Raw genomic sequence first — 19,050 nt, forward strand, 5'->3', positions numbered from 1 at the left:
AGCGCGACGACAACGCAGAATGCCAGGAGCTTGTATTTCTTTGAATAGATTTCGTGGCGATGGATCACAATGTGCTAAAAACTGGCTTGAAATGTTCGGTCAATACTGCGCATTTCACAAAATCGAAGAACATCAAAAATTGGCAACATTACTAAAGCATTCCCGAATCACACATACCAGTTACGGAAATGTTGTGATGATTCTCTTATCAAGTCATTAATTAATGCTCAACGGCTCAAACCCTACATGGAACCACCGGGTAGCAAAATCCCTTTAGGCAAGAATTTCATGTGTCAAAATCGTCAGAGGCGTCGGCCTGACAGGCTAAAATACTTCATGTAATTATTTGGAAGCCTGCGTAATCATTCAATGATAAATCAGTTCATGGATGTCTTATAATCCCCTTGTCACTATCGCTCCGACACTCCGTAACATACACCACTCGACACATTGTGTCGCAGTGCTCTCAGGACCGATCATCCTTTATGGTGTATATTACTTTCCCTAGCCCATTTTACATGCCTTGACCCGTTTTTCCTTTTTCTTTCGTGGAATATTTGGTGTTGTTCGTATGCTGCTCATCGTCATTGGTTTACTGGTATCCAAATTTAGTCTTTCCGCAGGAATGACATCTACAAAAAACTAGGAAATAAAGCACAAATGCCATGTGAACGTTTCCTTTTATCCCATGCTGGGTTAACGTCACCTCTCGGTACTCAAATGTTCCCCCTCCTCCCTCCCCCAGTTTTGACATTTGTAAGCAATCAGACACTATCCCACATGTCAGCTAAGCTTCTTAATATTCCAAATCAGTTAAATCTTACATGGCTCTAGGCATATTTTTTTCATGTACGTATTGATTGCCTTGTTAATTTGAAGGAGCAAATTACTTTAGCAGAGGAGGTAATGTTGTATTGTACATGCATATAAGGACAATTGTTATCGGAGTGTGCCCATGTGAATTATATTCTTATATTAATGTAAAGAATTATTGTATGATTTTAAATCCATATGCACATATGAAATAAGTGTGCATGCACATATCAGTATCGGTAAGGTATTACATAAAAATATTGACGTAAAGAATTATTGTATGATTCTATATTCATAGGAACATGGGAAATTGTGGTATCAGTTAGGTATTACATGTATATAATCAGTAGTCCTGTGGTTACCATGTCTAATCAGACGGTGATTAGAGATTAGGTCACCAAAGGGAACAAAACACAAGCGTAACCTGAAGGGACACGACGTGGTTGACAACTGTTCTGTGTCTTTATAAGGACAGCCAGCACTGAACACTTTACTCACAAACTGGACTGCCCAATAAAGAGAAGAACTAACTTTCAACACGGTGTTTTCCCTTCAGATTATTATATGGAACACAACATCCTCTCACAAATATGGTCGCTGTGAGTTCAAGTCGAGCCCATGTTGGATTCCTCCGGCCGTAGACTACGTCTGGCAGCAACCTGCGGATGGTTGTGTGTTTCCCCTGGGCTCTGCGTGGTTTCCTCCCACCACAATGCTGGTCGCCATTGTGTAAGTGACACATTGAGAGTAGAGGATATTTTGAGAAAACTTTTGTCGACAGAATAAAACTGAATTTATTACATATTATTATTTGATTTATTTCATTGGTGTTTTATGGCGTACTCAAGAATTTTTCACTAAAGGTGTGAGGACAGCGGGAAAAGCCCGGCGGAAACCCAGGGCCATCCGCAGGTTGCTAACACACATTCCCACGTACGATCGGAGAAGAAGCCAGCTTGGACGAATATAAACGGATATAAAGCCAATGTCCTCCATGCTGAATAATTTTTAAACGCAAATTTAATTACCAACAGCAATTCAGGATATATTAAGCTTGTTACAGTGATGAGCTGAATTGAAATACCGTCCATCATATGCTGCATTATTATTGTATGGCGAATTTAACATTGTCAAAGGATACATGAAAGAGAACTCCAAAACGGAAAATATGGCTGTAAGGGAACAGTTATACCAAAAACAATTTAAAAGAAAATCTTTTTTTGAGGCATATTTAATGTTTTTTTTAACCATCCCTCTATTTCACCCCCACCCTTAATTCGGGCTCTTTTCCACACACATTTGTTTGAAAGTTATCACTGTTCACATGACCACTGCAGATTACTTTATTTATGGACTGACCCTTGGGCAATTTAGAAAACTGTAATTTAAGCGTCCGAAACGTCCCAAGAGCAAAGCTGCGTCGCTTTTTTTGTACTTTAATATCTTAAAGTACACAAACTAAACCGCATAATAAGAAATAAAAACCAACCCTTTCATAGAAACCTTAGTCTTCATATATATCATGCATACTCTATCTAACACAGAAAAGGAACTGCAGGAAAAATTTCAGCAGCCGAAGGGAAGCATATCGGCTTAATATAATAACACATATACATAATGAGCTGAACATTAACGGTAGGTAGGTTAAGTATTTGTTTTTTTTTTAATGATGTTTACGATACCCGGGTACCAAAAAACTGATCACTGATCAAAAATTGGGTTTTGTGAGAGTTTATATCTTTAACTTTACTATATTTAATTTCTAACTTTTCATGGTTTGGTAAACATTAATCACTCTCCACCGTGAATTATGATACTGACATTAATATTTCGCTTGTGTTTGTAACTTATATTGGCTGTAACCATATCCATGCGCGGTTGGAGGGCCTACTGCATGTAAACCGTCTCGTCCACAGACAGGCCTACTACATATTTCCATAATATTGTAGTCCACGGTTAAATTGATCATGTTTCCAAGATTTTATTTTTTCTCAAAAAGGCCCACTTGTAGCTTAGCTCGTGTTTGGGGACTAGCGTATAGCTAGAGTTTTACTACTGCCAGCTTGTGTACAAACTGCGCGCGTCAAGTCTACACTACACATACACAGCTGGGAGACACAGGCCAGAAACAGCGCAGAAGACTTGTACCTTGATAAGAGACCTCCTTAGCATTAAAAAAAGCGTTAGAAACACCAAAAACTGCTTGGCACACTTTATAATAAACCACGGATTATAAAAAAAATAATGAACGAGCGATTTACAGGTATTTGGTTTGATGTTGGCGGTAACTAGTCCCAGCGTGGAGCAGTCTCAGCGTGGAGGTACACTGATGAACCCTACTCCGCTCTGCCACAGGAAGACACAGAAGGCCTATATGTACAGAAACCGAATGACTCATAGCCGTCACATGACTGAAAAATTGTTTCATGCAACGTAAGACTCATACATACATACATACATACATACATACATACATACATACATACATACATACATACATACGTAGATACATACATAATTTTAACGACGCTTTTTATTCCCAATTCGGAAAATTCTTCATGTATTCTCTTTTGTTAATGAGAACAAAATGCCCTTGCAAGATTACGTTACCCTGAAAGTCACATTTTCTCATCGAAAATAAACAGCATGCAAATGATTGGGTCACCGCAAGAACTTCGTAATTCACTAAAAAGGACTTACGTACTTCCACTTAAAGCTTGTCCATATGCGTTTAATTGAATTTTCTGGTATAGCACATGCTCGCAGAAAATCAATCTCTTAAGAAGCAATGTGAAATCTTTCTTGCTTAAAGTAATTCGGACCTGAGCTGTGTAGTGTGTTTGTTCATTCCTGACTTATTGACGATGTCTTGTAGACAAGCTGGTAAGAAACTACTCGGAACAAAAACAACAGTAAATTCAACTGGAACCCAACCACCCACTTATTCAGTCCTCTCAGAAAATACGTGTTATCTCAACAAGATAATACGGGGCAGGTAATTATATTTTTCAAGTTGCTGCATGACACGAGCAATAAAGACCGATAAAGTAATTTCTTTCAGCATATGTCTCATGAGGTACCGGGAATTAAATTTGCTTCATTGATGTATTTGTCAATTTGTTCCAAAGCCTCAAGTGCAGTCATGCGTAGTGAAATATGTTTCCTATTATCTGGTACTTCCGGCTCAATTGGGTTTATCCTTACCAGTGTGCATAGATCTTTGTAATTCTCAGCCAGTTTGTCAGTAGTAGGTCTAACAGTGTCGACGGTAACACCGACTCCGATTTCAATCACGACAAACTTTTTTAGCCGACACGCCAAATTGTCTTTTACAAATCGGTGAAATTTGCCCTCCATATCTAGAATGTGTTCACTTATCCAATGATCGTCATTAAACAGCCTGATGTTTGGTCTAGCCGGCAGGGTTGTGGAAACGCAATGTTGACATTCTGCAAAGTTTCTCACTGTGGCATCGCTTTTATGTTTTATTACAATTTTCGTCGCCAACAGAGGGGGATGTTGGCAGTTTTCTGTGGAACGCTGAACCAGTACTGACGGGAATGGCGGGAAAGCTCTTAAGCTGTCGGGATCTAAACGAATATCAAAATCTGACGGAGTTGACAAAACCTCGGAGCTCTGTCTTGCATCCTGGCACTGGAGGAACTCTAAACTACCATGCCTCTCTACGACTCTGTCTGGTGCGAATCCAGCACGGATAAAATGGCGGTCTACATTACTGGTAAAGACAAAGTAGCCACATTCCATGGCGTCTGACCATTTTCTGAGAAGAAGGTATCCTTTATGAGGAGCTGAAGAACGATATAGCTTTAGTCGAGTGGCTATGAAACCCCAGGCCAAACTAGGATCCTCCCGAAATAACTCACTGTTACTCATCTCCGGTATTCCACGTCCGATATCCTTGAGTTCCGGATGTGCTATCCAGAAATCCTCGTTTGTCCGGTAGGTGGGGATCCCGGAATCTGCCCCCAGTCCGGCACCTGCCATGATGATTAACCCCTGGGCCTTGGTGATCGCCAGGGCAGCCCTACGGTGAGCGTCTTCGTCTCGTACCAGTTGGAAACGCTCGCGTGATATGTAGCTAATAGACATGTTATATTGCATAAAGTGTAAATTTAAACCACTAGAGAAATTTCTTGGTTGTTTAGAAGGATGATGTTGATGCCAGTGTATGGTTAACAGCAGTCAGCTCTAAGTAAACCTGTACGTCCTCTCCCTTCTTTTTGTTAATTCATTATGTATGACATGATAGACATATCATTCCTCTGAACTTTGACTCGAGAACCTGATAACCTATACAGTTAACACCCTATGTGCTTAGCCCAAATTATAATGCCTACTCTTTACAGAGCATGTGCCGGTTACCTACGTTCGCTTTACATCACTGCCACCACTAGAGATGCTTGACCTTTGGAGCCTGTGCCCTATTGGTGGGCATAACTAGCATTCGTCAATAAATGTGCCAGGTGATCGTTAGGATCATGTTAAAAAAATTCTTTGGATATAAAGAATCAATAAAAATAAAAGTTTAGACATTTCTGACATATTTCTGTACAAAATTTACACGTGGTGGCAGTGATATAGAGCGAACATAGGGAGAGATGCGCGCGCTGTAAGGAGTATGATAATAATGTTCATTCCGTACACATTTATACGCATGCGTGTCGTTGTACCCATACAACATCAGCAATAACATAATTTTGTGAAACGTTTTCACAAATGGTAATGGTACTAGCCAGATACACACTTATAGATGTACGTTAACATCACAATAAAATTGCGACATCTCTCGATAATATTGACATAATCCTTATTATGTGTTATACATTTAAGTTTTACACGTATCTAAGCGTTAGTGTCCTTTGTATATAAGAATATGAGATTATCAGTTTTGTGGGTGGGGAAGGTACAGATGATAAAGGTTAAAGGGTCGTATATATGATATACCACGTGCTCAACAAGGTGATAGATAATAGGGGTAGGCTATGTCACAGGACAAATATATCGACCGAGTTTATTTTACTGTTGGAGGAAAGGGTGTAAATGTAACAGGCTGAGTGTAAGTAGTGGCTGCATCATGTAGGTGGCTACATATTTGACTGAAGACATCCTTCCGTTTTATTAACTCTAAAATCATATACCTGCTTTAAGTTCATGGGAAATTATGTGGAAAAGAGAAAAGAAAATAAAATTTCTTTCACTTTCACCATTTTATTGAGAAACGCAGAACGTTTCTGACATTAATTTGAATTAAGTATGTTAAATGTTGATGGGACTCTTCATATAAAAGCATAGACATTAATATACTGGGCAATTTATCAAGTATGGGTGGATTTAGACATGGAGATTTGTGATTATATATATCTAACTTCCTCCAAATAAAATAAGCGAGCTAAGCGCCAACGAATATTAAGCAGTGCTGGGGCGGGTGAACATGCCCGCGTCGTTCTTCGTGTTCAAGGTATTCATTGGGGCAAATACGTCAACAATGTTTCTATTCGTTCTGTTTTGTCTCACACATACATTTATAACGTCAAGCGACACTCATCAGTTGAGAATTACCTGTATCCAATACTAGTATCCTCTGACGAGATAGGCCATGATTGCCATTCGGCTTTGTCTCACAATTGCACAACAGGTGAAAAAACATTCATCAGTTGAGACATCTAATGTGTCTCACACATACATAGATAACGTGAAGCAACACCTATCAGTTGACCTTTATATCCAGTGTCTCACCCATAAATAAAGTGAAACAACACCCATCAGTTGACCTTTATATCCAATGTCTCACCCTTAAGTAAATTGACACAACACTCACCAGTTAAGCCTTACATCCAATGTGTCTCACGTATACATAGATAACGTGACACAACACTCATCAGTTAAGCCTTACATCCAATGTGTCTCACATATACATAGATAACGCGACACAACACACACCAGTTGAGCCTTACGTACAATGTGTCTCACATATACATAGATAACGTGACACAACAGTCACCAGTTAAGCCTTACATCCACTATGTCTCACACATACATTGATAACGTGACACAACACTCATCAGTTAAGCCTTACATCCAATATGTCTCACACATACATTGACAACTTGACACAACGCTCATCAGTTAAGTCTTATATCCAATGTGTCTCACACATACATAGAAAACGTGACACAACACTCATCATTTGAGCTTTACGTCCAGTGTGTCTCACATACACATAGATAGCGTGAAACAACACCCATGAGCTGAGCCTTACATCCAGTATGCGTTGAGGAGATAGTTATGATTGCCGTTCTGTGTTTTCAGCTCCCCCCCCCCCCCCCACACACACACACACTAAAGCCTACTAAAGACAGAAGGGTCTTGTGATGAGATATACACACTGGCTTCTCATGTGATGATGACAACGTGTGGTGTCCTCAGCAAACACATGTAGAATTATATCCAGGGTATTTGTCACGATAATAAGATCGTTCATATGGGCCTATAATAGAAGAAAAAAACAAGGGTCTTTTGTCTATTAGGATAATAATATTTGTCTATTGTGAATCACCGCAAGTGTTGGCGTGCTAGCTGCAAGGAGGTTAAGGGGCTCTCGCATGGAGCCGAGCTCGGCCAATTTTTTTGTGCCGAGTGCGTCACGTGTTAAATTCGCGAAATGTTGGGGAGACTCGGACGTTGTCGGCGAAAGGTCGTGGAGTTGTCTTGACTTTGTTCTGGCGAAGTCGTTCTGATCTGGCCCAATCCTGGTGAGTCGGCTTTTTCTTTTGAACATATTGAAAATTTTCAGTGCTCGTGCAAAGTGTTAAATATATCGTGGTGTAATCGTAAAGCAGTCGTTGTTTTCGGGACTCTGTGGTACAAGTCGTGCCGCAGTTCTACTGTTGTCGTAGTACAGTCGTATTGTCGAAATCGTTTCTCGATCGGTGGAAGCTTGCTTTAGACTCGTAAGTTAGTCCTAGAACAGTCGTGACATTGTTGTAGTAAAGCTGTACCACTCCTGTATACTCGTTTAATACTGATGGATTAGTCGTATTGTTGTCGTCCTCATGTCCTACTGTTGTTGTACGTTACTCGTGTGTCGGTCATAAAATCTCTTTATCACGTAATCAGACGTTTACCTTTAAAAGGGGAGTGAACTGAATTTATCATTCAGTCTTAAAAATGGCTCTAAGAAGGAAGGGGAATTTCCGCAGAAGAAATAAAAGAAATAAAGTGCAAGTGAAAATGTTCAGGGCCTACTACTCGTGGAGCAGTCGTACAGGTCGTTCCTATTCTACTACACTCTTACTTTGCTCGTACCTAGGTTCTCTTTTATCCCCGACCAACCAAGGCTAACCCCCGATTAAACAGGACTGCAGTAGGACTATACACGACAACAACAGGAGTTTTCCAGATTTTTGTCACGACTAAGTCGGCCACTAGTCTTGAGATAAATCTGCCTAGTAGGAGAGCTACTTTAGCTTTTGTCACATTGATAACTAGTTTAGAAGATAAAATGGGTGTCTGAGGGGTGTGATGCTGCTTTAGCTTAGAAAGAAGAGAGGTAAGGATATCTGTTTGATCAAAATATTACTTGGTAAATCCACAGGGTTAACAACACTAAGATATTCATAGTGAACTGTTTAAATATCTGTTAGCGGCTCTCATGTACTTAACAAAAAACCTTGTGACCTAAATAATAGAGGTCAGTACTTATCAGACTAAAGGCCATTGAAGAATAGAAACTGATGGATAAATTTCGTGTTCTGCAAATTCCTAAGTATTCATTTATTTATTTGGTTGATGTTTTACGTCGTACTCAAGAATATTTCACTTATACGACGGCGGCCAGCATTATGGTGGGAGGAACAATATCTAAGTAAACTGAAGATATATGTGCGTGCGCTTGTGTGCGTGTGTGTTTGTGAGTGTGTTTTTCACGTAAGAAATGTCACGGGCACAAAAAGTCCCACTAAAATGAAGTAAGTCAGATGAAACACGATTTTTTGTTTGTATGTTCTTTGCGTTTTGTAGGCTCACCACAGACGTATAATTATAGAGTAGCATGGAAATGAATCTGCGAACCCCAATTAAAGTGCTTGTGACTGGAGCCAATGGAAAGATCGCTTACAACCTTGTACCACACTTACTTTCAGGCTCAGCGTTTGGACGAGACCAGGTATACCCAATATATTTATTACTCAAAATGGCTGTAATTTGTGAGTGCTCAAACAACAAGTTATTCTCTGATCGAATCAGTTGCCTCTAAAAAGACCGTGACTTTCTGTAAGGAAGTTAAGAGATCATTATAACTTCTTATTTTATTTATTTATTAATTTGTTTGATGTTTTACGTGATATGTCGCTTATAGAATGGCGGCCAGCATTATGGTGGGAGGCAACCGTGAGAGCCCCGAGGAAACCTACGACCATCCACAGGTTGCTGGAAGACCTTCTCACGGAGAACATAACGTTTTGACGTTTTATTCTACATTTTGCTTTGTATTTCTACAAATGTATTAATCAAGTTTAAGTGGAGGCTGCAAGCTTTCAACATTTTTTCTACTCAGTCTGCATTTGTTAGTATCCTAGTCATATAATTATTGATTGTTCTGAAAATTTCAGCCAATCATCTTGCACTTGCTGAGCAGAAATCCAAATGGGCTTCAGGGATTGGTCATGGAAATTGAGGACTGTATTTTCCCCTTACATCATGGTAACCGAGAACAAGCGTAGTACTCCGCGGCTAAAATTTTACGCACAGACCATGGATGACTTTGGCCATGGACTACTTATACATGTGCCGGCTAACGAGATCTGAAGAGATCCAGATTACAGTCAAAAAGGCTGCTTAATTTTTTTTCTTTTAGCACACCTGCACCCAATCGTGTGACGTAGTGCAGAAATGAACAAAAGGATACGTAGCTTTTGACCGATTTTTCAAAAGCACGGAAGAACTATCATGCGAGTTCCACATTTAGCTTTTCATTAGCAACGTTCAGTCTTTTTAGTTCCTGAGATCTGGGGCTGAAGATTTTCTGACGTAGTAACCTGACGTAAATATTACATGTAATTAAGTCTTGAAGGCAGAGGGCCAATTGAGAATAGGCCTACGTGTACAGGCGTGTTTCCTGCGACATGAGACAATGGGAGGTTTAACAATCCACTCAATGGTCATGTGGATGATCTTCTAATGGCACAGATGATGTGCATCTGGCTTCATCAAACTGCCAGCAACTGACTTATGACCCTATTTATTGGCTGCATAAAGATGGTCTTCAATACTCCAACTTCCTTCTGGACGGTTCATTCAGCCTCAGAATTTCGTTATTTGATATCTATTTTCAATGAGTTATACTTTATGGGAAGTGATTAATTGTATAATGTTTTGGTTGTTTCACACACACCACCTATATTTCAGGAACGTTGGCCACTCTGAGCGTCGCGGAAGCCTTTACTGACATCGACGTCGCCATTTTGTTAGCGTCTGTTGGGCGAGGCGAGGCGAAGATACGGAGAGATTTATTAGCCCTGAATGTACCAATAATTCATAGTCATGGTAAAGCATTGCAACGCTACGCGAAGCCATCGGCCAAGGTGAGGTTACCTTTTGTTTCACCCAAAAGGTGAGACTGTCGGTGACGTTTTCTGGTGTCAATCCCGATGTTAGACATCCCTTACATTTTACAGGATTGTTCTGGAATCCACTCAGGCGTCATGTATGGTGTTTCAGTAAGGCAGCTCATCGCATGTCGGCATTTGACAATTTTAAGGCCAAAGCAACCCAACAAAATGATATAGAATACCGGCGGTTAAACCCGGAAAGACCTATTTTCGAGAGAAACCATCACGTCATTTTAAGTTCAAAGTAAACCATATACGCAAACCCACATTAGATTTCATCACAGTGGGATTGCTGTTTCTGTCTAGTTTGCCAAAAGGTTTTAAGCTAAAGAAATGAAAAATGAGGAATAATTCATCAGAGCCCATGAGTGCGCCTAATAACTGATCACTAACCATTAATAATTACCATGAACAAGTTTAAAGAGATTGCCAAATGAAAATGAAGTTCTCAGCAGCAAGGACGTGTTTCTGGAGCCATTTGAGCTCGAATATTAAGCTCTAGTTTCATCCTCTAACAATGCAAATGAAACTTTAGTCTGGTCTATCGTAAACACTGGACTTAAGTTCTAAAACGTGTTTGGACAATTGCCACTTCCTGGTTATATCATGTAGGCAATGACAGTCACTAATTTAACCTGGAAACGGAACGAACGGAAAGAGTGCTTGATCAGAATGGTGCACCATGGGGTTTTCTAAAACCGAAGATTCGAGATTTTTAAAAAATATGTGATTCTAGGCTGAAACAGTACTTCATTTTAGTGATATTAGTGACACTGCATTCATGCACAATTAACACATACAGTAAAGTGCTATGGACAACCAATTCCCCTTTATTGTCTGGATGTTACACTGGTGCCTATTGCTTACATACACATCATTTAATTAGCTGCATAAATAAAAAATTGTTTCTTATAACAACCCAGGGCTTTAACTTCCATGACTATTACCTTACTATGTTTGTCCTTGAACGCCGTTTGCAAAGAATATTTTAATTGTTGATGATCGTTGACCATTTGGTACCTGACCAGGTCACATGTATTGCTGACCATTTGGTACCTGACCAGGCCACATGGATTGCTGACCATTTGGTACCTGACCAGGTCACATGCATTGCTAACCATTTGGTACCTGATCAGGCCACATGTTTTGCTGACCATTTGGTACCTGACCAGGTCACATATATTGCTAACCATTTGGTACCTGACTAGGCCACATGTATTGCTGACCATTTGGTACCTGACCAGGCCACATGTATTGATGACCATTTGGTACCTGACCAGGCCACATGTTTTGCTGACCATTTGGTACCTGACCACGCCACATATATTGTTGACCATTTGGTACCTGACCAGGCCACATGTATTGCTAACCATTTGGTACCTGACCAGGCCACATATATTGTTGACCATTTGATACCTGACCAGGCCACATGTATTGATGACCATTTGGTACCTGACCAGGCCACATATATTGCTGACCATTTGGTACCTGACCAGGCGACATATATTGATGACCATTTGGTACCTGGCCAGGCCACATGTATTGATGACCATGTGGTACCTGACCAGGCCACATGTATTGATGACCATTTGGTACCTGACCAGGCCACATGTATTGATGACCATTTGGTACCTGACCAGGCCACATATATTGTTGACCATTTGGTACCTGATCAGGCCACATGTATTGCTGACCATTTGGCACCTGACTAGGCCACATGTATTGGTAACCATTTGGTACCTGACCACGCCACATGTATTGCTGACCATTTGGTACCTGACCACGCCACATGTATTGGTAACCATTTGGTACCTGACCGCGCCACATGTATTGATGACCATTTGGTACCTGATCAGGCCACATGTATTGATGACCATTTGGTACCTGACTAGGCCACATGTATTGCTGACCATTTGGTACCTGACTAGGCCACATATATTGTTGACCATTTGGTACCTGACCAGGCCACATGTATTGCTGACCATTTGGTACCTGACCAGACCACATGTATTGATGACCATTTGGTACCTGACCAGGCCACATGTATTGCTGACCATTTGGTACCTGACTAGGCCACATGTATTGGTAACCATTTGGTGCCTGACCAGGCCACATGTATTGCTGACCATTTGGTACCTGACTAGGCCACATGTATTGGTAACCATTTGGTACCTGACCAATCCACATGTATTGCTAACCATTTGGTACCTGGCCAGGCCACATGTACTGTTGACCATTAGGTACCTGCCTAGGCGACATATATTGCTGACCATTTGGTACCTGACCAGGCCACATATATTGTTGACCATTTGGTACCTGACTAGGTCACATGTATTGCTGACCATTTGGTACCTGACCAGGCTACATATATTGTTGACCATGTGGTACCTGACTAGGTCGCATGTATTGATGACCATTTGGTACCTGACTGGGCCACATGTATTGCTGACCATTTGGTACCTGACCAGGTCACATGTATTGCTGACCATTTGGTACCTGACCACGCCACATGTATTGCTGACCATTTGGTACCTGACTAGGCCACATGTATTGGTAACCATTTGGTACCTGACCACGCCACATATATTGTTGACCATTTGGTACCTGACCAGGCCACATGTAATGCTGACCATTTGGTACCTGACTAGGCCACATATATTGTTGACCATTTGGTACCTGACTAGGACACATATATTGCTGACCATTTGGTACCTGACCACGCCACATATATTGTTGACCATTTGGTACCTGACTAGGCCACATATATTGTTGACCATTTGGTACCTGACTAGGCCACATATATTGATGACCATTTGGTACCTGACTAGGCGACATATATTGTTGACCATTTGGTACCTGACTAGGCCACATATATTGCTGACCATTTGGTACCTGACCACGCCACATATATTGTTGACCATTTGGTACCTGACCAGGCCACATATATTGTTGACCATTTGGTACCTGACTAGGCCACATATATTGATGACCATTTGGTACCTGACTAGGCCACATGTATTGCTATCCATTTGGTACCTGACTAGGCCACATATATTGTTTACCATTTGGTACCTGACCAGGCTGCTGGTTTAGGAACAGATTTATTTATATTTTTAAGTTGTGTTTTAGGAGGTACTCAAGAATATTTCACTGTTTAGGACCAGAGTTGGACCCAGCTAATTCCGGTATCATCATTCGGACTATACTCTGACATTCCATGTCAGATAATGTTAATTCTGTAAAACGGCATACTGCCAAACAAATTCAGAGGGCCTGCTTTAGATAATAGAGAGGCAATAACCTATTCGGCTGTTTTGCACAAAACTGTAAGAACTTTTATTCAAAAGTTATAATAGGATTTTTGAATTTATCATTCCTGACATATTCGCTCTGTTTTGATGACAACAAAGCCTGTTTTTCTGGCAGGTTCTTGTTGTGACAAACCCTTGTAACACGATGACGCACGTATGCCGTCTAGCAGCGCCATCTTTGGTCTCTTCTGGGTTCACATGCCTTACACAAGTGGACCACAATCGAGCTCTGTATCAGGTATGGGACGTTACATAACCTGATATGCCGACAAGCACTGTACCTATATTATGCAAACGTGTTTGTCGCCGACTGAAATGTGTCCTTGGGCTGGTCTTAATCCTACGATAAAGATTAGAATGTACAATTTAATAAGTGAATTGATCTTATAAATGTCTTCTACTTCTGACAGCTATCACTATTTTCCCTTCCCTTTCAAACCCAAGCATTGCACCTGTGCTGACCTTTCTCTTTTTCCACATCGTGCTGAATCCACTCATGAATGAATGATTATGGCTTTACGCCACTTCGGCAATGATGTAGCCATATTGTGGCGAGAACACGTTTAAACCAGTAAACAACCAATGCGGTAATAAAAACACACCAAAACATCCAGGTAAGAATCTAAAACCAATTCATATGTTCAAAATGTATAATTTGTAAAAATGTATATCGATATACCACTGAGGGCCTCCGTGGTCGAAACGATTAGCGTGCTAGCGCAGCGCAGTGACCCAGTAGCCTCTCGCCAAGACGGCCGCTGTGAGTCCAGCTCATGCTGGCTTCCTCTCTGGCCGATTGCGGGAAGGTCTGAGAATAACCCCCGCATGGACGTAGGTTAACCTGGGCTCTTCCCGGTTTCCTCCCACCATAATGCTGGCCACCGTCGCATAAGTGAAATGTTCTTATGTCCAACTGACCTGTAAAACATTAATGATAAGGCCGCCAAGGACGGTAATATATCGGCGACACAAGCTAATTTTAAAATGGAGGTGGATAATATGCAAAAATTCAGCGCACCTTCCTCGAAATAAACGATATGATTATTGATATAGTTATATAATAAGTATTTCCATTATAGCTTGAAAATATAGTTCTGAGCAATGTTTTATTGATTTACACGGTGATTTACACAATATTTTATTGATTTACACAGTGATTTACACAATGTTTTATTGATTTACACAGTGATTTACACAATGTTTTAATGAATTACACAGTGATTTACACAATGTTTTAATGATTTACACAGTGATTTACACAATGTTTTATTGATTTACACAGTGATTTACACATTGCTTTATTTAAGATGAGAAGTCGAGCTCCACTGAAATCAGGGGCTGTCACTAAAGTCGGTATTTTGGGAAACCACTCAGACAATGTAGCCGTATGTTTAGTGACGCCGAAGGAAGCTGAATGCAAACAAGACTTAGAACTTAAAATATCCGAAGATGAAGAGTGGATGATACAAAAGGTAAGAATAATCAGAATTTCTATTAGCCGTAGGTAAACCAATGGGGTGGCTTTTGACGCGACTAAGGTCCATTCTGTACTATCTGTTGTTCTCCTACATTCCATGGTTAATATGCTTTCCCACAAATCGTCACCCTGAAGGCAGGAATGGGCAACAAATCACATAGCCGTGGCCCAATTTTGGCGGGAAAGGTTCCCCATAAGATTAACATATATAGGTCTTCACAGGTCAGGATTGCATGTGTGTACACATTGTGGGAATATAGTTCATGTAATGCGAAATTCCGCTTCTCAACGTGAATTTAATTCAAAATGATAGAAATGACACGTGAACACGAGTCTACCCGATGACCTGCAAATCTAGCTCTATAGTGTGATTTCGCCTTACATGACTGACTAGACATGAAATGTGTAGCCAACATATATGCGTAATGGATTCTTCGGGTAAGAAATCGGGAATGGATATTGTGAATTATACCCACTTCATAAACCATATATGTAACCTATAAAGACAATTTTTCTTTTATTGTGCATGAAGCTTCGTTTGAACATCTTTGCTCGCCCAATGGCTATAGAGTAACTCGTGATCAGTATACGGCTGTCTTGTCTGTTGTCTTCGGCACGGTGCCTTAGTAAGCATACGACGTTGGGGGAAAACTTTTGCTAAACGAAGAAACCGTTTTTCCATGGCCAGTGCCATTTCCGACGGAATCAAGCAATTAATTAAGCCATGCAAAAAAGTGGTTGTGTTTATGGCACAATAGTGCGGAATTTGTTTTTTTAATATATGTTATACACCAAACTCCAGACTTTTTCCTTTATAAGAATTTTAACCTGTATGTTATGGGTGAAGGAAACCGGGGTGTCCGGAGTAGACCACACCTATGGTACGATGCTGCGTGCTATTGTGTCATCGCTTCGTGCCATCATACCATCGTGCGATTTAACGGCCTCCATAGTGTTAGCGAAGACGCATTTTGCATTGGTTTGTAATTTTTTGTTGTCAATAATCATACACGGGGTGGGGGGGGGGGGGGGGCAGATTGTAGTGTTAAGTGTTGCGCCATGATGAGGCACCTAGATACTATTAAGCACATATCCCGTTCACTTCAGGCAGTCCAAAGCCGGGGAGGTGAGGTCATATCCAAAACGAGGTCCACAAGTGTGGTTTCTGTAACGGCAGCTATAATTGATCATTTGAGAGCATGGTTCCTGGGAACCGAAAGGGTAAGCGCATAAGGGGTAAATATCTGTGTCTGACCATGTTAATGATGAAAAGATTTTACTGTGCAGAATACTATACTGTCAGCATGACAGATGTACAGCTTACTGATTTGGTGCCACATAAATGATACTTATGATGTACAGTTATTCTGCGCTTTACCCAGTTTGCTTTCACCATTTCCAAATAATTTTAAAGATGCATAAATTTTCGAAATGCAAAATGATCGCGTAAATAATAATATAACCCATTATCTATATGCCTAGAGATTTTATCTGGTTTGTTTTTGTTCTTTTTTCGTCTTTACGATTTTCAACAAAATTTTGTGACAATTTATATTGTTTCGGCAGAATTCAGGTTTTGCCAGGAAACTTCAGCAGCTCACAATGGCTTCCTCTCCGGTCGTATGTGGGAAGGTCTGTTAGCAACCTGCAGATGGTCTTGGGTTTCCCAAAGGTTCTGCCCGTTTTCCTCCCACCATAATGCCGGCCGCCGTCGTATAAGTGAAATATTCTTGAGTGCGGCGTAAAACAACAATCAAATAAAAAAATAAATGATAGATTAACTTTGTTATTTACCGCTTAAATGATTTAATGTTCAATATATGTCTTCTTATAGGACAACTGGGTTTCGATGGGTTTGGTCTCGGACGGTTCCCTTGGGGTACCCAGTGGATTAATCTGCAGCTTTCCTGTCAAGGTATCAAAGGACAAGGAAATTAATATTGTCAAAGATGTACGCTTTAGCGAGCACACAAAGAGTGCATTAGATAAATCTATACGCGAACTACAGTCAGAATTAAACATGGCTGCCAATTGTCTTGCATCGCTATCTGGCTGAAGATACAGCTATAATGTAAACAACATTGTTGTGTTAACAACGAGAAAATACGTCATATTTAGGCAGAAATACTCAGCTGAAAAAAATTAAAAACATAGGTTTTATGCTCCGACTGCAGTTTCGACAATATTTCCTTTTCATCTAATTTTCTATTTACTTGATTGTTGTTTAACACCATCACGAAGAGTTTGTCACTTATATAATGTCAGTCACTTTCTAGAAAGAAAGAAACCGGGCTGCACTGAGTATAATCCAAGCCAAGTTACTAATGAACTTTCCCACTTTCCCAAAACTTACTTATGTGCTTATTTTATTGGTATACAAGACGCGTGGCCTTCAACGAGTATGATGTTGCGGAAACGACCACACGGGCCTCGCTCACCGCTTGTTATTACGCAACTGTTACAACAGGAGAAATCTAAAAATTGCTTGTATGATGACAAAACACCAGTTCTCGTGTGATATATGTACATATATCATTAGACTGGTTGACGAACAAAACGGCATACGTGTAAAAAACATATAATATCAGTGCAATGAAGAGATAAGTATTGGTTTGGACATGGCTTCGATTTTCTGAACAATCCAACTTTTTGTTAATTAGAGAGAGCCTTGTCTTCTTTTGATCATTTTGCTTATACACAAAGTTGTTTTTCAATACAAATCATCAGTAAACGACAAAAGCCTAGGTGTATATAAAGAGTATTTGCATTTTACGGTGTTAAGTTAATTTGGTTAACATCGCGAAGACCTGTACTTTCCTCGATCTAAGATGGATTAAAATAGTTAAACTGTCACACTTTCTTTCTTGGTTGAGGAAAAGTGGTTATCGTAACATAATTAGGTGTGTTACCTTTGGGAATCAGTAAGTCATTCATCACTCTAATTTATTTTATGTTATCGTATTTTCTCAAAATCGTTCTTTTCTTTCATGCTTGTATTCTTCGATGTCGTTGCTCCACTCTGTAATAATAGACTTTTGTTGATTCATATCCGAGGAAATTATTTTCCTGAACTGGAAGATATAAGTCTCAACGGATAGAACAGATATGTATAAAAATAACAAGTTTACATTTCTGATGACCTAGCCATGGAAATGGAAAGAAGATGACATTTGCAAGCGACGTAGGAATTACTTCCTGTATGACAAGAGAGATGCCCGGCGCAAACCATGGGTGATGAAGCAGCTAGAGATGCGACTTTCTATTCGATTAAGCGGAATGGTTATCAGTTTCAATCGGATCAGCGGTCTGGAATCACCGCTTCGAGCCTCGAAATTCCATCTGCGGGAGGGTTTTAAGTCGCTGCTGAGGTTTGGAAATTGATCACGGACGTCACCGTCTGCGCCAGTCATTTAAAATAGACACCTTTCGGAATGCATTAAAGCAAAAGCCTTTGTAACCAGGAATTGCTGGGAAATTGTCGACGTGCTTTACAGAAGGGGAGCTTTGCTATGGCTGCTAAATTATAGACTCGCAATCCACTGAAAGCCTTTTGTCACGGCTGGACTGCAAAGAACAATCCTCCGCCTCACCCTTAAGTCATCCTCAAACATACGGGAGCAATGCGTACAAGTGTAAATATTTTTCTTTCACAACATTGCCTCATTAAAATATATAAGATCTATTTTACAGCCATTCTCTCTTTTGAATTTTGACTAAGACTTCGGAGGTATTTAAATCCTATACAGACGGCTTATTACTAGTCGATAGGAGCGCTCCAGACGGTGCTTTATTATCTGTGTATATGATTGGCTCAAGAACC

General features: G+C 40.3%; 2 protein-coding genes across 2 annotated transcripts; one reads left to right on the forward strand and one right to left on the reverse strand.

Moving 5' to 3' along the window:
• Positions 1–3,882: 3,882 nt before the first annotated feature.
• On the reverse strand, positions 3,883–4,923 carry LOC135475733 (uncharacterized). Its single transcript, XM_064755668.1, has one exon. It carries the CDS (start codon positions 4,921–4,923, stop codon positions 3,883–3,885), a length of 1,041 nt encoding a protein of 346 aa, XP_064611738.1.
• Positions 4,924–7,340: 2,417 nt separating this feature from the next.
• On the forward strand, positions 7,341–18,646 carry LOC135475336 (uncharacterized). Its single transcript, XM_064755192.1, has 9 exons — positions 7,341–7,586; positions 8,854–8,998; positions 9,444–9,534; positions 10,240–10,415; positions 13,869–13,991; positions 15,061–15,225; positions 16,338–16,451; positions 17,065–17,145; positions 18,375–18,646. The coding sequence occupies exons 2-9, from the start codon at positions 8,885–8,887 to the stop codon at positions 18,609–18,611; spliced, it is 1,101 nt and encodes a 366-aa protein (XP_064611262.1). The 5' UTR covers positions 7,341–7,586; positions 8,854–8,884; the 3' UTR covers positions 18,612–18,646.
• Positions 18,647–19,050: the final 404 nt, after the last annotated feature.

This window comes from Liolophura sinensis, chromosome 9, assembly GCF_032854445.1.
Source record: "Liolophura sinensis isolate JHLJ2023 chromosome 9, CUHK_Ljap_v2, whole genome shotgun sequence".
NCBI classification, from domain to species: domain Eukaryota; kingdom Metazoa; phylum Mollusca; class Polyplacophora; order Chitonida; family Chitonidae; genus Liolophura; species Liolophura sinensis.

Coding starts and splice junctions, on each gene's coding strand:
- LOC135475733 (XM_064755668.1), bottom strand. CDS start 4,923: ATGTCTATTAGCTACATATCACGCGAGCGTTTCCAACTGGTACGAGAC.
- LOC135475336 (XM_064755192.1), top strand. CDS start 8,885: ATGGAAATGAATCTGCGAACCCCAATTAAAGTGCTTGTGACTGGAGCC. Junction 10,416..13,868: donor ACGCGAAGCCATCGGCCAAG/GTGAGGTTACCT, acceptor TTTTTCTGGCAG/GTTCTTGTTGTGACAAACCC. Junction 16,452..17,064: donor GGTTCCTGGGAACCGAAAGG/GTAAGCGCATAA, acceptor GTCTTCTTATAG/GACAACTGGGTTTCGATGGG.